Source organism: Cladosporium halotolerans (genome assembly GCF_011745625.1).
Source record: "Cladosporium halotolerans strain TM138-S3 chromosome Unknown Sca18, whole genome shotgun sequence".
Classification (NCBI taxonomy): domain Eukaryota; kingdom Fungi; phylum Ascomycota; class Dothideomycetes; order Cladosporiales; family Cladosporiaceae; genus Cladosporium; species Cladosporium halotolerans.
The window spans coordinates 425044-449698 of record NW_027191469.1 but is presented as its reverse complement, the minus strand read 5'-3'; the positions used below and the strand labels follow the sequence as shown (position 1 = coordinate 449698).

The following is a 24655-nucleotide window of genomic DNA, read 5'->3' as shown; positions in this document are numbered from 1 at the left end:
CAGAGCGGAGGAGGCCGCTTGGCGTTCGTCACCCAACGAATTAAAGTCACGGACATCAACACGTCTCGGGCAGGTATGTATCGGTTATTGATCTGAGCATTCTTTTGATTGAGGTCATGAACGGCCTACTTTTGATTGACCTGGTCTATCCGTCGGCTTTTCGTAATGTATCTTCCTTCCCTCGCAATCAATCCTCATCAGCCTCCCTCTCCAACCTCTCACGCTTCTCCCTCAACATCTGCTCCGCCGGCCCTTGCTCCAAAACCTTGCCCTTGCCCAACACAAGGCAATAATCCGCACCTCTGACCGCCTCCAGCCTGTGAGCAATGGTTATCACCGTACTCTCCTTCATCTCCTCATGCAACACCTGCTGGATCTGCATCGCAGTCTCCACATCAATGCTCGCCGTCGCCTCGTCCAGAATAATAATCGCGCTCCGGCGCAGAACAGCCCGCGCAAGCCCCACGAGCTGCCTCTGGCCCTGGCTCAGGTTGCGCCCGCCGCCGTCGATTGGTGTGTCGAGGGACCAGCCCTGGCGCTCGCAGACGCGCTGCAGCACGCCCGCGCAGGCCTCGTCCGAGTGCTCCTCGAGCGGGTCGAGGTTCTGCCGCATGCTGCCGGGAAAGAGGACTGGATCTTGCGCGAGGAAGGTGATGCGCGTGCGCAGGATCTGCTTGTCGACGGCGGCGAGGTCGACGTTGTCGACGACGATGCTGCCGTCTGAGGGGAGGATTGTGGCGAGCATGGTGAGCGCGAGCGTGCTTTTGCCGGAGCCGGTGCGGCCGATGACGGCGGTTTTGGAGCCGCCTTGTATGGTGAACGAGACGCCGGCGAGGGCCGGGTCGAGATGCGGTGCGTATTTGATCGTGACGTTGTCGAAGACGATGTCGCCGCTAAATGAAGGCCACCACGCTGGCGGGTGAATCTTGCCTTCTGGTTCTTGTTCGATATGTAGGAGCTCGACTACACGCTCGACGGAAACGAACTCCATTTGTAGCTGGCCGTACTGCTTGCACAAGTAGTGCGTGCTGCTCACGAACTTCTGGGCTGAGTTCAGCAAGAAAGCAGTCAGACCTGGCGAAATGCCTGTGACCAAAGCAAGGGCCGTGAGTAGGAACGTCGAGATGGCCGAGAGCGCATCGTAGCGGTACATGAGCCACGCTTGCAATGACCAATAAAAGTGATCCATCTTCTGGAATGTGTCTACAACCCGGATGACTCGGTCTTGGAAGCGATCCTGCGCTCTGAAGGCACGCACGGTTACCAGTCCATTGAGGAGCTCGCCGAAGTTGGACATCAACGGCGTGAGCGACACCATCTCCAGACGTCGCAGACTTTGCGAAGTCGGTAAGAAACGTCGGAAAATGAGGATGAAAGTTGCCGTCAAAGCGACTGAGAAAAGCAAGAAAGTCGGCGTGACCGTCGCAATGACCGCCACGGCAGAGATCCAGGACATGGAGAGCCATGTGACAGCGCTGAACTGCTCACTGATATTGCCATCAATGACGTTGATGTCGGAGGTCATTCTGTTCATGAGTCGTCCGACAGGCGTGACATCGTAGAAGCGGAAGTTGGCATGGCTGACTTTGACCATGATGTCGTGGAACATTGTCTTGCCCGCCGTGTAGATGATGAGGATCATGATGCCACGGATGAGGATGAAGACTGTTGTGCGGCCAAGTCCAATGATGAAGAAGGTTAGAACCCACGGGTTGATGTTCTCATTGGGAGGCGGTAGCCAGTCGAAGACCCCGGATCCACGGGCATTGACAAGAGTCTCCTTGAGAGCGCTCAAAGTGAAAGATTCTGTCTGGTAGCCCTCGCCCCACGACTTGAGCAGCCAAGCTCCTGCGAGAGCAACCAGGCGATACGCGATGTTAGCGAGAACAAGCAAAGCCCACCAGCTCAATTTGCCAGCCTTGATATACTCCCAATACACGTAGGCTTTGACGCCGCCTGTTGCTCTGTGCTCGTCTTCGATGAACTTTGCGGGGACCGCAGCTTCTTTTCGTTGTTTTGCTTGCTTCTGATCCGCCTCGTCGTGAGAGACATTCGATACCGTACGCTGCAAGAAGTCAGGCGGTGGTGCATCGTTATCCAGCACAATAGCCCTTCCATTCTCAACTTCCACTAGTTGTGTTGCAATGCCCATCACAAGATCAACACGATGAGTGACAAGCACGATTGTGCGACCCTTCATCAGCGGTCCAGCGAACAGCTTCTGCACAATCGACTCTGCTGTCTGCTGATCAAGGGCTGAAAGAGGATCGTCCAAGAACAAAATCTTCGACCGGCTGTAAGCAGCACGTGCCAGAGCGACTCTCGCTTTCTGCCCACCCGACAGTCCAATGCCGTTCTCACCAATGAACGACAAATCGCCCGCCGTAAACTCCAGCAGGTCCGGCGTAAGCGCGCAAGCGTCCAGAACATCTCTGTACCGCTCGTCTTCGTACTCCGCAGAGAAGAGAATGTTTTCGCGGATGCTCATACTCTGCAACCAAGGCGTTTGCGCGCAGTATCCGACAGCTTCGCTCGGGCCTGTAAGCTTGCCATCCAGCATGTCCAACTCTCCGAGCAATGCCTGAAGCAGTGCAGTCTTGCCAGCTGCAACCTCGCCGCAGATGACGCTGAGGCCTTCGGGGAATGCGAGGTTAATGTCGCGGAGGACGGGCTTAGGCGTGCCTGGCCATGCGAATGTCGCGTTTTCCAAGGTGAGACTATCGCCTTCGTGTGCAACGGTGTTCATCTCGTCTTTGTCCGGCTCTGCCATGAAATCTTCGATGCGACCGACGGCCACGTAGGCATTCAAAAGGACTGTGATGAGCCCAGGGAGATCTTGCAAGCTGTTGGTGAGCAGGTTGAAGAGTGTCAGAGCCGGGAAAGCAATGTCGACTGTGAGAGGCTTCTTGCCGATGACGGTGTAAGCGAAGAAACCGACGGATGGCGATAAGTCGAGAGCTAGGGAGTTCACAAAGCTGATCAACAAGCCCCAGAGACCTGTCACAATGCGCCAGTTCAGCTCCTTTTGACGGGCGCTCATGATTTGGTTCAACCATGCATCCTGCCAACCGTACCATCTCAGATGGCGGATCGCCTCCACGAACTGTGACACAATCTGGAGCTTGCCATCGGTAGCTTTCCTGCGGTGTGTCTCAAAGGCGACCAGAAACCGAACGAGGATCAGATTCGTGACCTGTGCAGTAATCATCAAGATTACAGCCAGCATTGCCGGCCAGCCGAGGAAATTGACGACCAGCGTCAGAGAGAAGATAACACTTAGCGGTTTTGTGACCAAGCTTTGAAATTCCCAAAAGCGTTGCGCAACCTCGTAAACGTCGTTGCGCATCAAGTTAAGAATCTTGCCCATCGAGGCAGGTTCCTTGGTATCCTCAACCTTCTTACCGCGCTTGAAAACAGCAAAAAGCCTGCCCAACCAAGACGTCCACGTCCTTTCGATTTTCGCGTGACCGTTTCCATTCGCCTCAGCGCCGTTTCCCGCTTGCTCGTCGCCTTCGGACTTGATCTTCGGCGGATTGAAGCTGATCTTTCGCCCCAAGGTCTTCTCGTACAGCATAGTGATCATTTCACCTCTCGAGCGTTCGTAGCATCTCCGCCCAAACCAGAGCGAGAATACACCGGACTGGCACTTGACAAGCTGAACGCCCAGAGAAATGGCTGCGTATGTGAGTGCCGCTGATTTCGGCGCGGTAACGTCTTGCATGGAGCTCAAAATCTTTTGGAGCAAGACGGGAATGGTGAATCCCAAGACCGTTTCGAGTATGCCCAGCAATGTAATGATGACCAGGTCGATGCCGTTCGCGCGAAGCAATCTCTGCATGACGGTGCCTTTGAGGCGCCTGAATTTTTCGTGAAGGCCTCGGTGTTGAAACTCGAGCCCCAATTGCCAGACATCTTCGTCGTGTAGCTGCCGCTGACATCCTACGCGGATCAGGGGAGTCATCCACGAGACGGTCATGAACTGCCAAAGGGTCATGTTGTCCTCTGGGCTGCGTAAACCTGAAGTAGCCTCAGTGAAAGGCTTAGCAATCGAATGTGATGGCAGAGAGGGATCCCTCAGAGGCATCATGAGTATAATGAAGACGGAAAGTACACTCAGTGACAACGATGTGCCATCGAGGCCGAGCTGTGTCCTGGACGCGTGGTTGTGGCTTGCTAATACCACGCTTTGGCAGAGGATGTACGATACTAAAATGACGAGAACAGACACCGGAGTCGTCCGCGGTCTCTGTGTTATGAGCATTCCAATGACCAGAAACCAAGGTGCACATTGGAACAACCCTTCCACAGCAGGCCATGCAACGGTCGCTTTGGCGAAAGAGACGACGCACCCAGCGCCCGTCAGACCCCAGAGTATGATGAGGTATCCGCTAGTCTTGCTGATTGCGGCAAGCAGTAGCTCGTCGAGATACATGTCGGGGCTCTCGTCAATGAAAGGTAGAGTCCACTTAGGTCTCCAGGGAATCGCCATCCGCAACGCCTTCCAGAATAGTACGATGGCAGCGACGAGCGCAGGCAAAGCTGCGATGACTGGTACGAAGCATGGTTGAAATTTGGCTCCTCTGGTGTCCCAAGGATCGTTCCAACAGACCTTTGTTTGGTCAATGGGCGCAATATGCGAAAGAGTGATGTTCTCATGTGGGCCAAAAGGTGCCCCTCCAAAGGCGATCTGGGCCATGTTGATGGCGACAGATATTCCAAGTCAATGAGTCGGGTTTCAATAGAAGCATTGCAGCATTTTACTTGCTGGCGATGGTTTTGTTGTGATGACGATGACCGTCGCGTCTGCCTAATTCCTGCAATGCAGATGGCACAGATCGAGACACCGGTGTGGCGTACCGAGTCGACCAAGCAGCTGAAGAATGACTCAGGCTGCAGCAATGCCTCGATATGGTGGTCAATGGTTTATGGGCGAAGTGGCCATACGTCGGCGGTCTGTGCCACCAGCGGTCTGATGCCGATGGATTGACGGGTCCGTTCTGGTCGGCCTTCGCTGGTGGCTGGTGAACGCAACCCCGGCTTGGAAGGCGATTCCGAGTCCGCTTGGCGGCCTCGGATGGACTGCGCGCTGGGCCGAGGCAGCCCAAACGCTCACATTCAGTCGGTCGCGTCCCTTTCCACGTACTCCTTCGCGCTCCCCCTCTCTTTAACAGAGACCTACTCGGAGTTCTGGGATGCGACGGTCATGACCGATTTTGCCGCCGCGCAGCAGCGAATACTCGCTCGACGCGCTGCGTCCGCTGCTCACCAGCGCTCTCTCGCCCTGCAACAGGAACATGAACGCAACCAGCGTTTGCACCGCCTCCCACCTTCTTTAAGGACAGCCGCGTTCAGCGCGACTGGTGTATGGGACTTGATCAAATCACCTTTCGGAACCCGACCTGCTTTTCGTGTTGGGCAAGTCGACGCAGAACTTCTGGACGAGGAGCTTGTTGATTTGTTGAAGAACCAGGCCGGCGAAGGACTCAAGCTTCTGGGAGCGCATTTGAAAGACGACTGGGCTGCGGAAATTGGTGCTGCGCTCAGAGCTGCGCTGTGGAAGCTCTCAATCTGGGATCACGGAGCCAGCTATGGTGCTTCCTTGCAAGGACTGAGATATATTGATGCGCGGTCGGAAGATAACGCGATAAAGGAAGCGACCAAGTGGCAGCGGGCGGCGTATGGACTCATCACAGTCGGGGGCAGATATGGGTGGTCGCGGTGGGAAGGCTTCTTATCGGGCTTGGAAAACGGATACGATGAGCCATCACGAATGATACAACGCTTGAGCCACCTTACAACACTGGCTACCAACACCCACAATATCGCGGCCTTCTTCTCCTTCCTCATATTCCTTTACAACGGCAGATACCGGACATTGACGGACCGCATTCTTCGACTGCGTCTCGTACCTTCGACCAACCAGACCAACAGAGAGGTCAGCTTTGAGTACCTGAACCGACAGCTTGTCTGGCATGCCTTCACTGAGTTCCTGCTCTTCTTGCTGCCTCTGGTTGGAATAAGCAGATGGAAGAGGTGGCTTGCGAAAGCGTGGAAGAAGTTCGGACAAACTACTTCTAACCTCGTGTATGGCAACTCAAAAGGGGAAGACGAGGACGACTTGCACAAGGGAGAGCTCGCCTTCTTGCCAGAGAGGACCTGCGCGATCTGCTATCAGGATCAGAATCCGGCTGGAGGACAAAGTGAGCAGGAAGTCATCAGTGCGGGAGCGAACAGCGGCATTATCGGCAGCGCAGCGACGGACATTACGAACCCATACGAAGCGATACCGTGCGGCTGTATCTACTGTTTTGTCTGCCTGGCGCAGCGCATCGAAGCAGAGGAAGGCGAGGGTTTCACGTGCTTGCGCTGTGGAGAGACGGCAGTGAAAGCTTGCAGGCCGTGGAACGGAGACGTGCTTTCACCAACATTGACCAGGTCAAGCCACGGAGAGGACCCCGAAAAGCCATCACGAAGAAAGAGTGTGGCGTTTGCTGAGGACTTTGGGAATGAGCGAGTTGATTCGGCGAACGAAATGAACGACGAGACGCCTTTGTCAGCTGTCGACCCGATGCCTGTCGAAGAAGTCGACGACGAAGCCGACTGGAGCAGACTAGGTGAACGATTTGACCGCTTCGAAGAATAAGAGCTGCCCACCGAACCCATCTCGATGTGCTTTCGCTCGGTTCACGGTCGCAGTTCAAGCTTTCGGACCGAAGCTTCAAGGGACCAAAGAACGTCACACTGACCCCACACCAAAGAATGATGCGCCCGCGGCATGAACGCGGCATGATCGTGCTGTGAGGTCAACCGTCATCCGGTCAGTCTAGGATTTGGCTCTTCTACGCGAGGCTTTTGTTGCCGACTTTCCTCTGAACGACCCACCATCTAGCCAACACATTTGTTTCACAGACAGTCTGGATTTGACCACCAACATGGCTCCCGCACTGGACGTTAAAAAGATCGCCATGATCGGCTGCGGCTCCATGGGCGGCGGCATGGCCCAGCTCTTCGCCGAGCAAGGAATGTCGGTCGGCCTCCAGGATCCCTCGACCGATGCAATGGATCAATTGATCCAGCGCGCTCAAAAAGACGGCGTTCCAAACGAACTGAAACGCTTCGACGACTACAAGAGCTTGTGCGCTTGGTTGGACAACCCCAGAGTCTTCGTCTGGAGCTTGCCTCATGGATTTGTCGGCGACAAGGTTCTGGAGGGCCTTATGCCGTACCTGAGCAAGGGCGACATCATCATCGATGCCGCGAATGAGCACTGGGAAAACTCCGAAAGGCGTATGGGTGTTTGCGTCACGAAAGGCATCCGATACGTAGGCATGGGCGTTAGTGGAGGGTACCAGGCTGCGTACGATACTCCCAATTTTGTCTAGCGAGCGAAGAGCTAACATAATCACAGGCGACGTGGCCCTTCAATGTGCCCTGCTGCAGACGATGAAACATTGGACATGGTCCTCCCGCTCCTTGAAAAGGTTGCCGCGAAAGGATCGAATGGCAAACCCTGTGTCGGCAGGGCCGGTACTGGCGGTGCCGGACACTACGTGAAGATGATTCACAACGGAATCGAGCACGGCATGATGAGTGCGATCTCGGAAGCATGGGGAATCATGATCAAAGGTCTCGGAATGAGCAACGACGAGATCAGTGACGAATTCCAGCGCTGGAACGAGAACGGAGAGCTGAGGAACACATTCCTGGTAGATATCAGTGCGAAGATTTGCCGCACTAAAGATCCCAAGACGGGTGAAAGAGTATTGGACACTGTCGAAGACAAGGTCGTGCAGGACGTCACCGGCGAGGAGGGAACTGGCGTTTGGTCAAACACAGAAGCTGTTGCGGAGCACATTCCTGCTCCCACAATGACTGTTGCGCACTACCTGCGTCTGGCGTCCTCGGACCTGGCTCAGCGCCGCCGTATCAACAAGACTTTCGGTGGCAACGCACCACCGCAGACGCTTGAAGGCGTTCAGAAGAAGGAATTTCTCGAGAGCCTCCGCCTGGCCACCTATCTCGGCTGCCTGGCGTCTTACGTGCAAGGCATGATCATCATCGACCGCGCCGACAAAGAGAAGCACTTCAACATCAACTACAACGACGTTTTGCAGATCTGGTCTGGCGGCTGTATCATCCAGGCCGACTACATCAGCGAGAAACTCCTGCACCCGATCTACAAGGACTACAAATCGAAGGACTCGATCAATCCGCTCTACGAGACCGCCGTCGCAGACGAATTCAAGAGGGGTTTCTCGGACCTGAAGAAGGTTTGCTTGAAGGCCATGGAGGGCGACCACAACATCCCTGCGCTCAGCGCTACCCTTGAATGGCTGAAGATTCTGACGAGCGTCGATCTGCCCACAAGCTTCTACGAGGCGCAGCTCGATTACTTTGGCAACCACATGTACGACAAGAAGGGAGATGACCCATCAGGTGCAGCCGTGACTGGCAAGTACAGTTTTGAGTGGAAGCCTGCGTAAGCGGCGTGAGACGACATCTCGGCCGTAACGATTGTACGATAGTAATTTACAGCGTGTTTGCAGACTGCGGTGCACTGCATAATACTCTCAGTTCCTCTTTCATGATGCATCGGTGATTGCAACGTTGGACGCATGTTCGTCGACTCTAGATATGGATCAAAGTCGGGCACCTCCGATCCTGAAATGTCCGAAGTTTCAATATTTTATGCGGAAGTGGCTTTCCCGGTAAGCCCTAAACGATGACCACGGTTTTCATCGTGGCAATAGCGGTCCCTGAAAATAGCTCATTGAGTTCCCATGCACCACGTGCGTTACCTTATTGAATAATTGCGTATTTTGACGTGCCGCCTAGGTACCCCGACTAATGAATTTGCGCCAATTGGGCGCGTCGGAGTCCATGCCAGACTCTGACGTCGTCAGATCTGCAACGCCATCTCCAGCGCATGGCATGCACAATTCAGCTACAACACAGAATTCTGTATCAAGTCTTCGGACATTTGCATGTTCGCAGTAGCCACTTGTCAGCAAACTAAGACAGAATGCGCTCAAATCCAGCGAGCGTTGGTCACAGGAATGTCGTTTCTTAGAATACCCTGGCCTCTTCTGGGTCCCGTCTTACCTCCGCCTTAATCCATGTGCAGGCATCTCCGCGGTACACAACCTTGTACTCAACCCTGACCCACCCATATAAGAACGCAATGGACGCGCAAGTGGAAGTATGTGATCCCCAGCGAAATATTCAGAAGCATAGAACCATACACATACAGACAAGCATGCCTCTAACATCCGAACAAGTCCAAATCGTCCGCTCTACCGTGCCGGTCCTCCAGGCACACGGCAACGACATTACAACACTCTTCTACAAGAATCTATTGACAGAGATCCCTGAACTCAACAATGTCTTCAACGTAGCCAACCAGGCCAACGGCTTCCAACCCCGCGCGCTCGCCGGCTCGCTCTACGCCTACGCAGCCAACATCGACGACCTTGGCAACCTGGCCCCGGCTTTGGAGAAGATATGTCAGAAACACGCCAGCCTGTACGTCCAGCCAGAGCACTACAAGATCGTCGGTGACTACCTGCTGCGCGCCATGGGAGACGTGCTGGGTTCTGCTCTGACGCCGGAGATCTTGAGCGCATGGGAGGCGGCATACTGGCAGCTGGCAAACATCATGATCGCGAAGGAAGGCGAAATCACGGCTCAGACTGGTGGCTGGAACGATTGGCGGGAGTTCCGCATCGCCCGTAAAGTCAAAGAGTCGGACGAGATCACATCTTTCTACCTCGAGCCGGTCGACGGCAAGAAGCTTCCTTCATACAAGCCTGGCCAGTATATCTCAGTCATGACTTCTGTGCCGAAGCTCAACTTGATGCAGCCGCGTCAATATTCCCTCAGCGACAAGCCCAGTCCGGATCACTACAGGATCAGCGTCAAGCGGGAGGCCGGTGTGCCCGCGGACAAGCCTGAGGCGGTGACGCATCCTGGCTACATCTCTAATGTCCTGCATGACGAGAGGAAGGAAGGCGATGTTATTTCCGTCTCGCACCCCGCTGGAGACTTCTTCTTCGATGCTGATGTCGACCATGACTCCCCAGTCGTTCTCCTGTCCGCCGGCGTCGGTCTGACCCCGATGGTCTCTATCATGAACACTCTTGTCGACAGCGACTCAAAACGCCCCATCAAGTTTATCCACGGCGCGAGGAATACTTCAGTTCAAGCGTTTGGCAATGAAGTGAGGGATGCGGCCAAGCAAAACGACAATGTCACTGCTTCGTTCTTTATCGGGAATCCTGACAAGCAGAAGGACGTCCAAGGCTTGCATTACCAGCACACCGGTCGTGTGAGCCTCAAGTCTCTAGACAACAGCAAAGAGCTGTGCCTCGACGACAAGAAGACTCAGTACTTCATTTGCGGCCCAGAAGGTTTCATGTCAGCGATGGAGAAGCAGCTGATCGACTTGGGTGTTGGGGCGGAGAGGATCAAGATGGAGGTTTTCGGCACGGGAATGTTGACTCGCAACTGAAGTGGTTGAACGAATGTTGGAAAGTAATATCGATCTGCTCCCCTCTTCTTTCGATGGTATACAGGACATCCTCGCATACTCGCGTACAAAATTGAATGATTAGTTTTCCTCATTCAGATCTTCTCAAACCTCTCTTCAAGAAAACCTCTCAGAGATTGCGTTCAGCAAAATACCGCGTCCCAGAATAATTCACGTCTCACAACATGTCGCGCGACTATTTCCCTCCCACTTCGCAACCAGCCCTCCATCGCGAAGATCATCACCCCAGTAGTAACGCGCAACATTTAAAGTGATAAAGCCCGCACTTAGGCTCAAACGCTGGCCCGACCCTGAAGTGTCTGAGCCGCGCCGGGCAGCGACGCCATTGGCCGCTGGCGCGCGGCCGCTAGCGGTTGTGTCAAGCATAACAGTTTAGTTATCCTAAGCATACATTCTAAGCGGATCAAGCTTCGAATCCTTCAATCTAGCGTCGTGGTGCATGATGGGTTGATGATGCGTTTTGAAGGTGAACAGGGTGGACGGGGAATCGGTGATGGGGGTTTCAGAGGGAGCGCCGTTCGTGGACATCTGCCATTTTCACTGGGCTGGTGTGGCAGCACGGAGGGGTTAGCTGATCTGGGTATGGGATGAAGCGAACGTTTTATTAGGAGGCAATTGCAATTGTTATTGTCATATCTAAACAGCCAAGGTGCCTGATTTCCACAGTGCAGAAGCATTAAGAGCCACGGCAGGCTTCCCGGTTCCCTCTGTAAGCGCCATGCGCCTTAGCTTTCTATGCATGCAGGGCATATCTTCCATTTCGCGTGCAAGAGCGCGATCAACTGCGCCCAAAGCGTCATTAGTGGATGAAAGGCAAAGTGCTGGTCCAGCGAGGAACAATCTCCTAGTCATCCTCGCCGTCGACCTCCATGCCTTCGCCACGTGCATGGCCATTTGCGCCGTTGGCCGAGGCGTTGCCTTGACCAAGCGTGGGCACAGAAGCCTCCTTGTCGATCATCTGCCTGCTGACAGCGACAATGTTGTCCTCGATGAGCTCTTGGCCGACCGCCTCGATGTGCTTCTTCGGATCGACCTTGCCAACGTAGCGTGTGCGCAGCTGCTCTTTCGAGAGCTCGGTCTCTTCTTGCACGCGCTTGAGGTAGCCCTCTGCCAGAGAAACGAGCTTGGACAGGTTCGCGTGGTTGTGCTCGCCTTCCTGTGCGAAATCAGGCATGGTCAGAGCCTCGGTCCAGACAGTCTTGTGAAGGTTCATGAGCATGTTCTCTTCCAGTGCGGTCTTGCGGTAGCCGATGCCGATCGAGTAGTAATGCCTGTTGAGGCCGTGGATGAGGGCTTGAATCGAGGGTTTGTTGAGGTGCCCAACGTTAGACGTAGTTTGCCGCGGCTCTTGACCAAGCATGAGAGTCTGAGGGTTGATAAGGCGGAAGGCATCGATGACGACCTTGCCTTTCACGGATTGAATAGGATCGATGACAACAGCAACGGCGCGTGGTGTCAGTTGCTCGAAAGATTGCTGAGTGTTGATATCGACGCTGGAAAGCCAGCAGCCGAAACCGGGATGTGAGTGATACCAGCCAACAACGGTTTCAGGGCTGCGAATTGTCAGAGATGGTCAACAATCCCTTGCAACAGATACACTTACCGTCCAGTCTGGCGAAGCATATCCATCATCTTGGTCTGGAACACTGGATCCACTGCCTCAACCGAGACACCGGTACCTGACTGAGGCATGGCAAAGACGTCCACAACGCGGACGGTGTAGTCGTCCACAAACTCTCCGAGCATCAGTCCCATAACTTCCATAGGTACACCTGCTCTTCCATGTCTAAGCATCTTCAGTAGTGCGAGAGAAGAGATGTACACGGTTTCGGCGTTGTCGACAATGTTCGAATCCTGTAAATAGCATTTCGTAAGCGAAAACGTCCTCCAAGTCGTGGTTAGCATGCGCCATGGTTCTTGCATCGTTGTATAGTCGGAGCACGTCCCGACCGCTCTACGGTTGGTATTCACTCTCAGGCGTAGTGTTTGGCCCAAACATGTAAAAGTAGGTCGAATGGTCGGCCACGTAGCCCATCTGATTCATGTGTTCATATTGCCGCCTCAAATCTTCATTTGGTGCCTCCGATATCACCTGGTTCATGACTCGCTGAGCTCGATCAAACGTGTCGGTTCGGTTCCTGCGAGATCGAGACAGTCGCCATGTGCCGGTCACAGGGCCACGGGGAGCAAGTGCTTCTGGCTCATTTTGATCGAGATTCCGTGGAGGACCGATATTTTCGACCGACTGACGACGCCGGCGTCGGCGTCGACGTCGACGCCGAGATGACGTTGTAGGGCGCGTATAGTTCAGTGGATAAACCTGATTGGCGGGTGACGTGGGAGTTGTAGGCCGTGCAGGAGGTGAGTTGCCTTCTGAAGGATACTCGTAGGTTCTGTCGGAAACCGAATTGGAGCCAGAGTTGGACGACTCAGAGCTGCGCGGCAACGGTGATTCAGCGGACGCTGACCGATTCCTCTCATCTTCACTGGGCGGGCTGGACGTCGTCGGTGCCCGCTCTTCGTGCCGATCTTCTTCATTTGGATGATCTTCCCGGCGCCTTTCCATCACGACGACTGAACTAATGTTTTGAAATACTCCCGATGCGCTTATGTGGGTTGGAAGAGTGTCCAAAGCGGAGCGCTCGAGGTTCGTTGCCACTGCGTCCGAGATGCTCGAGCAGGAGCGCAGCAACGTCCAGGCAATCACGCATCGCCTGACGCCCATCTCTTTCTCGCCAGTCGCAATGCACATCCTGGCTTCTCCTTTGAGTTTATGTCCGATTACCACCACCACCTTTTCTTGCTCTAGTGTGAAGAGCGATAATAGTAGGTCAAATGGTCGATCACTCGTATAGGCGCGCAAGAACCATGGTCGCACTGGAAAGTCAGTAACTCAGGCTTACCTGCTGAGGACCTCCACCGCCGCCACCCATGCCTTGAGCGGCAGCCAGCATTCTCGTTAACCGATCCATAGTAAATTATGTGAAGCGAGCGTCTGCGGCGAGCACAGTGTCTGGGTGAATTGCGGGACTTCCGGGTTCGAGGACAGTGCGGGAGGACGTAAGGATCTTTTCGAGGGTGTATAACGAGATTAGGTGGGTTGGATGGCGAGGAAAGGTAGAGTTGACGTGAAATGCAGCGGTCTCGATGGCAGTCGTGCTTGATGATGATGATGCCCATGTGCTTAGAGACAACGCGACCTCCGGTCTGCGTCAAAGCTCCGCCGGGCCTGTTCCGCACTTTGCTCGGCAGAGCTTCCCTACCATCGCTCTCCGCGCCCCAGCTCTGGACATCTGCGCCGCGATCAATCCGTCTCAAACCGCTTCCATCGCACACTTTAACCACACCCACGATCGCATACCCAGAACCATTCTCAGTCGCTGAGGACGCATTGATCTCTTACGTTTCGGGCATGTGAGGGGACTACAGCAAATAATCTCCTCCTGCCTCTGTCAATCTTACAACATCGACTTTCAACTGCATTGACGCGACAACGAGCTCTGTGACAGCTTCACGTCCTCTTGAAGACGACAGCTAGTCCAGCACGGATTTTGATTCCTCAGATTATTTCACAATCATGGCCAACTCTCTTGCGCCCTTGGATGCACCTGGTGCTGGCATCAACGCTGCATCTTCGCAGCCAAAGAAGGTCGCCTACTTCTACGACAGCGATGTCGGCAACTATGCTTACAATGCCGGCCACCCCATGAAGCCTCATCGCATACGAATGGCCCACTCGCTTATCATGAACTACGGGCTGTACAAGAACCTCGAGATCTATCGCGCCAAACCAGCCTCCAAGTACGAGATGACACAGTTCCACACCGACGAGTACGTCGACTTCTTGCAGCGCGTCACACCTGACAACATGGATAACTTCGGCAAGGAGCAAGGCAAATACAACGTCGGTGATGATTGTCCGGTGTTCGACGGTTTATTTGAATTCTGTGGCATCAGCGCGGGTGGAAGCATGGAGGGCGCTGCAAGGTTGAACCGCGGCAAATGCGACATCGCTGTCAACTGGGCTGGCGGCCTGCATCACGCTAAAAAGAGCGAAGCGAGCGGCTTCTGTTACATCAACGGTATGTTGCTGAGCTTCATTGCGATTTCTGTCGGTCATTGGCTAACATTTATCAGATATTGTTCTAGGCATCATCGAGCTTCTTCGTTTTCACCCGCGTGTGCTCTACATTGACATCGATGTGCACCATGGTGATGGTGTGGAAGAAGCCTTCTACAGCACCGATCGCGTCATGACCGTTTCCTTCCACAAATACGGAGAGTACTTCCCTGGCACTGGCGAACTTAGGGACATCGGCGTTAGCAACGGAAAGCATCACGCTGTCAACTTCCCGCTCCGTGACGGCATCAACGACACCAGTTACAAGAGCATCTTTGAACCTGTGATCAATGGCGTCATGGAATACTACAAGCCGACTGCAGTCGTGCTTCAGTGCGGTGGTGACTCCCTTTCGGGCGACAGGTTGGGTTGCTTCAACTTGTCCATGCGTGGTCATGCAAACTGTGTCAACTTCGTCAAGTCTTTTGGGTTGCCAACTTTGGTCCTCGGCGGCGGTGGATACACCATGCGCAACGTCGCCCGTACCTGGGCCTTTGAGACTGGCCAGCTCGTTGGACAGGATATGCGTTCCGATCTTCCCTTCACCGACTACTATGAGTACTACGCACCGGACTTCGAGCTCGACGTAAAGCCCAGCAATATGGACAACGCGAACAGCCCTGAATATCTGGAGAAGATCAAGCAGACTGTCCTGGAGAATCTTCGAAGAACTCAAGCCGTGCCTTCCGTTCAGATGCAAGAAGTACCTCGCGGAGATGTCGGCATGGACGAGACCCTTGACGAAGAGGAAGCTCGCCTTGACGATGAAGATGCCGACGACGAGACGAACAAAGACCGCCGTTACACGCAACGTGCCTGGGACAAGAAGACCGAGCGCGAGGATGAATTGAGCGAGTCTGAAGACGAAGAGATGGCGGAGGCGAATGGCGTCAAAGTCCAGCCCGGCCGCCGGAAACGCCGCGGTATCATGGACTACCAGAACCCACACGCGCCAGCCGATGAGAGTGGCACAAACACTCCCATGGACGACGATGCCAGGAGTCTTAACGGTGATGCACAGACCTCTGGCAACGACACAACCGCGCTTGATGGCACACATGACACCCGCGCGGCGAATGCAGCAGCCCAAGAAAGCTTGCTTGAGGCAAAGGCAGCTTCCAAGTCTCCGGCTCTGGAGACTAAGCCCGATGTGACTGCGAGCGAAAAGTCCTCTGCTGGCGCCGGCGACGAACCTTCAAACGATGAGATGCAAATCGATGCACCAGCACCAGCTCCCCAAACATCTGCACCCGCTGAGCAGACCACATCGGAAGCTCCCGCTGAGCCCACACCTGCCCAAACTGGAACCCCACCAAAATCTCCCGCGCCCAATGCAGACGTCCCAGCCACCGAGGCACCAGGCGCCACCGGCACCGCCCCTCCCGCATCAACAGCTGGTCAGGATGTCGAGATGTCAGAGGCAGCAGCCGAGAAGCGTGAAGAAGGCATCATGGAGCGCAGCGCCGAGGACGCTCAGGCCGAGGCCGACACGGAGCTCGCCGGCGGTGGAGAGAATGCCGGAGGCCCTCCCGCTGCTTAGGCACCTCCCATGGAAACATCTTCAAAGATGCGGCGGACAGCAGGATACGATTCACACAGCGAGGCGTTCGCGGAGTTTTAATAAGGTTGAGCTTGGCAAAGCTCGTCGACGGATTTGAGGGACGGACTGGTCGCGCATAGCTGGATTTGCCGTGCGCTTGGAGACCCGGACTTGCTTTCATGTTATGTAACGGACATTATACCATTATTCATTACCTTGCGCTGGCTTTCTCTCAAAGTCTCCAGTTCCAATCGCTGATGGACTGTTGTGTTGCAGGTGAAACATGCAAAAGCGATATCAGACTAACACAGATCGCGCGCACAATCAGCAAATCACCACCCCGTCCTTCCGCAGGGCTGCCCTCACAGCCCGCAACAGGAAATGGATTGAGTCTGAGGTGACAAGACTAATCGCAGGCGCGAACGCGGTGGCTCATGTATACGTTGTTTGCCTAGCAGAGGCTTTGACTCCGTAGTTGGTCTTCGCCTCGCTGGTTTGCCGGAGACAATGCAGACCATGGGAAGAACGCGTTACACCACTAGCTGGTGTCTTTCGGTCGATCCGCGCCTCCGAGGAGGTTGCCACCCTGTCACGCTAGCATCCTGCCCAGAAAGCATTCAAATCTGTCGAATTTTGCAGTACTGGTGGAAGTTCGTTTGCTGCCTGTGCCTGTTCAGCCTTAGTCCTCCATATTTATCGCTGCAGCCATGGAAGTCTTCCTGTCAGCACCCTCAGAGGAACGGTCTGATTGGCTTGATGCAACGAAGGTGAAAGCGTTTCCGCATAGGTGCTCAGGCTCGCAAAGCCCTTTAAGGACGTCGGCACAGCGCGCCAGTTTCCATCTGTATGCCCGGCAGATGGATCGCCTTGTCCATCGACACTCGCAGATGCCGGGCGAATGATTGGACACAGTCGGTACACCGCTAGCGGCTGCTTGCAGGATTGTGTGCAGTTCGAAATGCCCTCCGTTGATCGTTTGCAAGTGCTCAAGATGAATGGTCCAGCAGTGTTCTGTCTTGTTGAAAGTCACCATATGCAGTAGGCTGGGGGAGGAACCAAAGGTGATTGCGGGACAAATTTCTCCCTCGGCCTGGAGACATCTGGAATCGAGGTGCTCTTATATTTTGACAGCTGTATGCTATCGTGAGTGTGATCAAAGGAGTGGCTGACCTGACAGCCCTTCAATTCTGTGAAGGACTTGTCCTTGGGAACAGTCCAAGTCTGTCAGAGGAGCTCTATACCGACGCATATCACATTCATTGATCATTGAGCTGGATGCACTGATCTCTGAAGCCACCAATTCACGATTGTTCTTCATTGGGTTGATCTTCATCGTCCTGGCCATCTTGGGCCATCGAAGCGGTGGTCGGTTCTTTAGGTCCAGCCTCCGATGCTTCTCCGTCGCGCCGCCGCCGATGTATTTTCCGTGTACGTCGCTATGGCAGTTGGAGTCGTCTTTGCCATTCTTCGAAGAGGGATGGGAAGCAATTGGGCCCTCTTAGAGAAAGGAACACGTTTCGCTAGGCCGGAGGCAATAGTAGCGACCTCTTATACGCTCGCAGAGTCAAAGACATTTGTGAAAGGAGCGAGTTTGAGGTAAGGCTTGCAATTCAGAGTGAAAACCACCCCTTCGATAGTCCGAAGGCCATGGCAATATTTCGAGTCCGCACGTGGAATCGGAGATATTTCAATGCTTGGAGGTGATGGCATCTCAAAAGGAAGGCTGCTCGTAGTAGTCTGGAGACGGCGGTGGCAGTGCAGACTCTTCCGTGAATCCCATCATGCTCGAAAGGAGGCAAGCTGTGAGACAACTCGCAGCTCAATTTGCTAATGAATTAATTCGCGAAGTATTGTCAAAAATAGTAGCATTCCAGTAATCTTTATCATCCTATCCGATCTTGTCTAGATTGAATCTACTCTCTTTTACTTGGAATGCCAGATTGTTGAATATTCATCCATAGAATTACCTACGAATTACAAGAAAATGTATAGCTATAACTGAGGAACTCAATTATCTACGTTCTCTCTATGGAAACGCGTTTCTGGATAGGCTACAGGTGATTTTAGTAGCTTATGTACGATCGTGAGATTAACTATTTAGACAAACTTAGCCATGTATTAAATAGGTTTCCCCTGATAGAAGATACTATTCAATAGTTCATAGGTGATGGTAGTAGTGTTTATCCGTTTGGGAGATAAATCACTTGGAGATAGACTCACGTAATGTTGAGTAGTCTCTCCGTCCAAAAGATTATCCATAAATATTATATGGGTGATTGTAGCAGCGTACAATCGTTCGTGAGATGAATGATTTAGTCGGCTTGCATGTGATAACATCTCTGCGGAATAGTGGCTTCCCTGTAGTCCAGAGGCGATGATAGTAGCTCATACACGTTCGGGAGACAAAGTACTTAGAGAGGAAAGACTACTGAGAATCCAGAGATCTCTCCCTTCAAAATGCGTTCTCAGGAGTCTAGGGGCGATCGTAGCAGCTCAGAGGCACCCGTGAGATGAGGTACCGGGCAAATTGGGGAAAAAAAAGCTAAGGTTCTAAATGGTCTCTTCCGCCGAAAAATTACGTGTCAATAGTCCAGAGGCGATGGTAGCGGCTCATATGTGCTCCGGGGATGAGTGACTTCGAGGGAAAAGCTAGGATTTCTAAAGGCCTCTCCACCAAAAACATACCGTCTTGGTAGTCTGAAGCCGATGGTAGCAGCTCGTAAGCGTTGGCGAGATGAAAGACTTAGCGAATGATAGCCGGGATCTCGAGCTCTCTCCGAGCAAAAATCACATGTAATTAGTAGGCTGAAGCCGATGGAAGCAGCTTAAGGGCGTTCCGGAGATGAGGTACTTTGCGATAATCGGCCGCGTTTTCGTACTCTCTCCGAGCAAAAATTGCACCTCAATAGGCTGAGCTTGATGGTAGCAGCTCATAAGCGTTCGTGAGATGACAGACTCAGCAAAAAGCGGCCTCAATTTTGTGCCCTCCCCGTGTAACAATTGCATTTCAGTAGGCTAAAGCCGACGGTAGCAGCTTAAGGTGTTCGTGAGACGAGGTGACTTAGAGAAATATGGCCAGGATCTCGTGCTCTCTCCGCGTCAAAATTGCATTTCAGTAGCCTGGAGCTGATGGTAGCAGCACATGTGAAATTATCAATCCGGAGATACAGGGAAATGGGCAGTGAGACGGGATTGTCATTTCTCTGGCTAGCTACACTCCAAGTACTCATTTCTAGCCAATTTCAGTGCTATCATCCTGAAAGTCATCAAAAATGCACCTATTTCGTGCTCAGTAATACAATCAAGGAATGAGAAAAAGCCAAACTCCGCATAACAAGCATAGCCAGAACAACCCCGTCTGTGCTTTCCGCTGTCCATCGAGCCATTTGATGCCCCCCAAAGGCCAATGTTTATTCAAAATCTGAAGTCAAAAGGAATGAGGAATCGTCAGTTTCCTCCCAGTGGACAGCAACACGGAGCTCAAATCAGCCGAATCGGCCTCCGAACCCGCCAAATGGGTTGGCCTGAGCGAGAATCGGGTCCCTGTAGAACGGAGCTGAAGGCGCCGGTGGAGCAGCCGTGCTCTCAATCGAGGCAACAACCTTCGGCTTGCGAGGTCCTTTGGGAATGCCGGCATCGCGCCGCTTGTGCAGGTTCTTGCTACCTTTCGGGCGGCCTTTGCGGACTGGACCAGGCGAGCCCTCGAGAGTCGGCGAGTCCGAAACGGCGCCAGGTGTGTCCGATCTGGCGGCGCCCTCGTCAACGGTAGCGGATGCTGCGCCGTTGGGCTGGGTGGCGTTCACGCTGTCTCCGCGCAGCTCGCGGATACGCTTGGGGATGTGGTTCTTCCAGCGCCCGACCTTGCGCACGACGTAACCACCAGGCAGGACCTGCGACTGCGAGCCAGAGGCAGCAGTGGTGGGATCGGGCGTCTCGCTCGCGGCCTTCTCGGCTCCGGTCGTAGTACGCTTCTTGCGCGTAGAGGTGGTAGCGATCGCATCGAAGCGGCTGACTGGCTTCACGGCACGTCTCGGCGCCAACGCAGCATTTTCTTCACCGCCTGGAGTTGCAGCGGCCTCGGTTTCGATTGCTTCGCGAGCACGACGACGCTTCCTGAGCTCGCGGCCCTCAGCATCGCGAACGATCTTCTGCAACTCTGGATTCTGGAAGCCGATCTTGCGGCTGTCGAAAGTGTAGTCGTAGAGGTCCGCTTCCTTCTTGTCCTCGTAGACGGCATCGTCAACGGGCACCCTGCCGCCTCTGGCCGGCTTGCGGGCAATGCGTGCGTGTGGTGCGGTGATCTTGTCCAGTTCCAGATACTCATCCTGAAGCTCTCGCAGCAGCCTCGACATATGGTCGGTCGTGGCCTGGAGGACCTCTTTAGGGCGCGTTGCCGGATCGCGTCTCGTCAACGCATTGATGAATTTCTCGGAGCTGTTGAGAGGCTTGTAGAGAGAACGCATGAGGCGAGCCGCCTTGTCGACAGGCTCGTCTCTGCTGGGCGCGGGCCAGGCACTGGCGTAAAGAGCAGGGTAATTCTCTTCATCACTGAGCCTGTCTACCTCCAAAGTGACCCTCTCCGGTCTCGGCGACTCATTCCTCGACCTCTTGAAGTTCGGTCTCTGAGCATCGTCATCATCAAGCGTGAAGGCTGAGCGTCCGGAACCTTGTATCAAGCCGACACGGGCAGCAGCCTCCATGGGGTTCATGCTTGAGCGATGGCTGTCTTGAGGAGCTTCCTGGAAACCATCGCCGTTGATGGCCTGATAGTCATCATCTGAGTATTCGAAATCTTGCTCTTCATCAGCGCCCCAGTCATCTCGCAAGTCGGAGTGCCTTGCCGTGTTCCTGCCTCTGGAAGTACGCGCGCGGGACGGCTTGGCAACGGCAGGCTCCTTCTTCTTAGGTGTACGAGCCCATTTGCCACCGCCGCGGTATACCCAGTCAAGCGCTGGGAATTTGTCGGGGCCTTCCGATCTGATGACAAGCTCGTCCAAGCCGGGAAGGTCCTCGGCGGGCGGCTGTGATGGGGTAGTTGAAGGCTTGGTTTGGGTGGCCAGTGGACCACGGACTGCGGTCTTGTTGCTGCTGCCCGGCGGCGGCAGACCGCGGGCCCAGCGTCCCTGGCCGCGATGGTGGAAGGTTTGGTTCGGGTGCGCCTTAACGTATGCAGTGTCCACGAGCTCAGCATCGGAGGTTGTTGGGCTGGCCACCCTCATTGGAGCAGGAGGTGCAGGCACAGCAGGCGTTTCCTGAGGTCTCGGACCGAAAGCGTAACGACCCTGGCCACGGTGATGGAACTCGAGCTCCGGGTGTTGGAGAACGTATTGTTTGTTCACAAGCCCATTCGGGCTGACATTAGCATCGTCGACGAGGGGCCGATGACTGTCTGACTTGCGCCTTGATTCCGACGTTCTGGTCGGGCGAGAGCCACGACGCCACCGACCAGAGCCAGCATGATAGAATGGCTCGTTGGGGTGCGACATGACATACGATTTGGAGTAAGTCTGGCCCGGGTGCTCATTCGAGGCTGTAGCTGGAATGCTTGGAATCGAGTTGTCGAAGTCGTCGTTCAGGACGTACCTGCCGTTGCCTTTGTGGATGAACCCAGCATCAGGGTGTAGGTTCTTATAGGCGATCAACTCCTCCTTGGAGAATTTCGAATTTGTCGGGTCTGTCTGCGGCTCATCATCGCTACTCTCAATCGCTGATTGATCGTTTAGCGCCTGGCCGGTTGAGTCGCGCCTGTACCAGCCATTCCCGCAATGGATGAACGTATCGCTCGGGTAATTCGAGAGCTCAGAGGAGTGGAAGCGCTTAGGTCCGACGGCATCCTGTGACTCGGAGTCGTCCTTCATATAGGAGCGGTTAGATCCGCGACGGCTACTCGAGGGAGATACCGGTGCGACGGGAGGGAACCGTTTCTTATAGTAGCCGTTACCAACATGACGCCAATCGAATTCAGGCATAGTCTCGATATCAAACCGAGTGTAGGTCCGATTATCTTCGTCCTCCGAGTCGGCTTCGGGGTCGTCGTCGTATCCGAAAGAGGCGAGTTGTCCGGATCGCCGTTCGCGGCGAGCAGAACGCAACTCACCAGGTGTTAGTGGGTCGACTTCAGACTGCCTGCGACGTAGTAAATACGAAGCGTCTGACGAGCGCTTCGATGGAAGTGATTTTTGCGAGATGAAGTGATGATCCGCGTCGTCGTCGGCGGACATGTCGACATCGCCACTCTGACGGCGAAGTGATGATCTACCCGAGGACCGAGCCGTGGAGGCGAGCTTGGTTCGAGGAGTGAATGCTGAGCGTGAACGGTTCGGTTCTTGATTGAGAAGTGCTGAGATTGGTAGGTATCTACCTTGACCACGGTGGACCCATTGCGTCTCCGGGTGCTTGAGAATGTGAGTTTTGGAGTAGGTGCCTTTATGGTTAGGCCCCTCGTCGTCGTCGTTGAGAGCTGAGTTGTCGTTGAACGAGTTGAAGGTTGCCCTGCGATACGCGGCATCGTCGGAGAATCGTTCGCCGCGCCTAGAGGATTGACCGGTCGCAATATTTTGGCTATTAGGGCGGGTATCGCGGTCGTTCAAGCCAGTCAACATGTCGCCGGGAATGCCTCTGACGACGAGTCGACCTTGAATAACGACCGCCGTCACCGGCATCGTGTTATCGTTCGTGGGTCTAGGGTGAGTATGTGTGGAGTAGGTGTGTAGAGTGTGGGTATGTGTGGAGGGATGTGCGGAGGCGACGAGGATGTCGGATGAAGTTGAGGAGGAGGATAGGTTAGACATTGACCGTGCGGGGAGTGGGCCCGTGCGCTCGCCGTCAGCGCGACGTCTCTTAACACCACGATGATGGCCGTAGGCGTCCATCTTCGTCACCCGCAATGGTCGGTTGTCGGATGTTGGAGTGGTGGAGTGGTGGAGTGGTGGGAGGTTCATTTTAGCAGGTCGCGAGCACGGGCCAAGCGCGCTGGCGATTCCTCAGGTGGCAACGCTAGCGAGCGGCACATGTGACAGCCCCCAGTGAAAGTTTGTAGGTGCTTCTCTCCGCGTAAATAATCAATCATACTAGTCTAGAGCGGAGGATAGCAGCTTATATTGCTTTTACATGTCGGAGAGCACAGTGGAATCTTCTCGGCATGTGACAGCCTCTAGTGAAAGCTTTTGGGTGTCTCTCCGCTTGAATAATTGATCACATTGGGCTAGAGCGGATGATAGCAGCTCAAAATACTTCAAAAGATCGGAGAACACAAGTGGAACCTCCTCGGCATGTGACAGCCCGCAGCCAGAGTTTGCAGGTCTCTCTCCCCTTGAGGAATCAATCATACTAGTCTAGAGCGGATGGTAGCAGCTTATCAGATTTAAAAAGATCGGGAAATCCTACTGGCGCTTCTCAACATGTGAGAGCGCCCCAGTGAAGAATTGCAGTGCTCTCTCCCCGTGATCAATCGATCATATTACTCTAGAGCGGATGGTAGCAGCTTGTAGTACCACAAAGGAAAGGAAATCCAAAGTGAAGTCTTCTCCGAATGTGACTGCCCCCCAGCGACAGTTTCTGCGACTCTCCCTACGTCAATATCCGATCGTTCAGGTCTAGAGCGGAGGATAGCAGCTCATAATACTTCACAGGAGCAAGAATTCGCATATCACGGCCCCCAAACTGAAGCTTGCAGGATCCTCTTCGCGTTAATAATCGATCGTACAGGTCTGGAGTGGAGGGTAGCAGCTCACAATACTACACAGACCCCGAGAACCTGAGTGGAGGCTTCTCGGCACGTGACAGCCCCTAGCGAATGTTTTGGACAAGGAACAAGAAACACTTCCCACGTCAATGACCGATTGCAGAGGTCTAGAGCCCAAGATAGCAGTGGAAGACACATCACAAACGCAGAGAATCCAAAACATTGGATCTTCCGGTTCAGCGGTATACGATAGCCCTCGCGCAAAGGTCTGTAAGGCATGGGACACCAGGCTCTCAGCGTCAATAGGCCTCGTTCGGTCGTACAGGTTGGAGCGGAGGGTAACAGCTTACGATATTTGGACAGATAAGAGTATCCAAGTAGAAACCCTTCAAGCTAGCTCATGGGTGCCTGAAATTTCCGCACTTCTATGCGCATATTTGCATGACCCAAGACATAGGTCCTCCGAGTAAACAAACGATCCCGGGGATTTCAGAGCGGTACAAGCCTACTAGAGCTCACCAGATCGGAGATTACAGCGATCAGTAGAGCCTTGATGTGACAGCTCACACCATCCACCCAAAAGTTTGCAGAACAAAAGCTCCCGGCTTAGACAATCAATTCTGGAAATCCAGCGCGGAGCTTAGCAACCTATTCCATCCTACAGGGTCATGGATCTCAAAAAGCAGTAGATGTCTTTCAGGTTTACGTACTCAGTTGGATCCGCCGCACAATTCGAAACCGATCCCAGTGACTTGCAAAGAGGTC

At 54.1% G+C, this 24655-nt stretch overlaps 6 protein-coding genes across 6 annotated transcripts; 4 read left to right on the top strand and 2 right to left on the bottom strand.

Annotated features, from left to right (window-relative positions):
• Nucleotides 1-187: 187 nt before the first annotated feature.
• WHR41_06083 (uncharacterized protein) lies at nt 188-4696 on the bottom strand (the record flags this gene model as incomplete). Its single annotated transcript, XM_069374688.1, has 1 exon — nt 188-4696. One exon carries the CDS (start codon nt 4694-4696, stop codon nt 188-190), a length of 4509 nt encoding a protein of 1502 aa, XP_069228827.1.
• Nucleotides 4697-5203: 507 nt separating this feature from the next.
• WHR41_06082 (uncharacterized protein) lies at nt 5204-6643 on the top strand (the record flags this gene model as incomplete). The annotated part of the gene is made up of 1 exon (XM_069374687.1): nt 5204-6643. The coding sequence occupies one exon, from the start codon at nt 5204-5206 to the stop codon at nt 6641-6643; it is 1440 nt and encodes a 479-aa protein (XP_069228826.1).
• Nucleotides 6644-6932: 289 nt separating this feature from the next.
• WHR41_06081 (uncharacterized protein) lies at nt 6933-8667 on the top strand (the record flags this gene model as incomplete). Its single annotated transcript, XM_069374686.1, has 2 exons — nt 6933-7357; nt 7409-8667. The coding sequence occupies 2 exons, from the start codon at nt 6933-6935 to the stop codon at nt 8481-8483; spliced, it is 1500 nt and encodes a 499-aa protein (XP_069228825.1). The 3' UTR covers nt 8484-8667.
• Nucleotides 8668-9256: 589 nt separating this feature from the next.
• On the top strand, nt 9257-10507 carry WHR41_06080 (uncharacterized protein; the record flags this gene model as incomplete). The annotated part of the gene is made up of 1 exon (XM_069374685.1): nt 9257-10507. The coding sequence occupies one exon, from the start codon at nt 9257-9259 to the stop codon at nt 10505-10507; it is 1251 nt and encodes a 416-aa protein (XP_069228824.1).
• Nucleotides 10508-11145: 638 nt separating this feature from the next.
• On the bottom strand, nt 11146-13721 carry rpn11 (26S proteasome regulatory subunit rpn11). Its single transcript, XM_069374684.1, has 3 exons — nt 13450-13721; nt 12150-12400; nt 11146-12099 (listed from the first exon to the last, which is right to left on the bottom strand). Exons 1-3 carry the CDS (start codon nt 13516-13518, stop codon nt 11391-11393), a joined length of 1029 nt encoding a protein of 342 aa, XP_069228786.1. The 5' UTR covers nt 13519-13721; the 3' UTR covers nt 11146-11390.
• A 153-nt stretch (nt 13722-13874) lies between these two features.
• Nucleotides 13875-16425, top strand: WHR41_06078 (uncharacterized protein). The gene is made up of 2 exons (XM_069374683.1): nt 13875-14628; nt 14684-16425. Exons 1-2 carry the CDS (start codon nt 14124-14126, stop codon nt 16204-16206), a joined length of 2028 nt encoding a protein of 675 aa, XP_069228787.1. The 5' UTR covers nt 13875-14123; the 3' UTR covers nt 16207-16425.
• Nucleotides 16426-24655: the final 8230 nt, after the last annotated feature.

Coding starts and splice junctions, on each gene's coding strand:
- rpn11 (XM_069374684.1), bottom strand. CDS start 13,518: ATGGATCGGTTAACGAGAATGCTGGCTGCCGCTCAAGGCATGGGTGGC. Junction 12,401..13,449: donor GCGGTGGAGGTCCTCAGCAG/GTAAGCCTGAGT, acceptor TGCTATTTACAG/GATTCGAACATTGTCGACAA. Junction 12,100..12,149: donor ATGCTTCGCCAGACTGGACG/GTAAGTGTATCT, acceptor GACAATTCGCAG/CCCTGAAACCGTTGTTGGCT.
- WHR41_06078 (XM_069374683.1), top strand. CDS start 14,124: ATGGCCAACTCTCTTGCGCCCTTGGATGCACCTGGTGCTGGCATCAAC. Junction 14,629..14,683: donor CGGCTTCTGTTACATCAACG/GTATGTTGCTGA, acceptor AACATTTATCAG/ATATTGTTCTAGGCATCATC.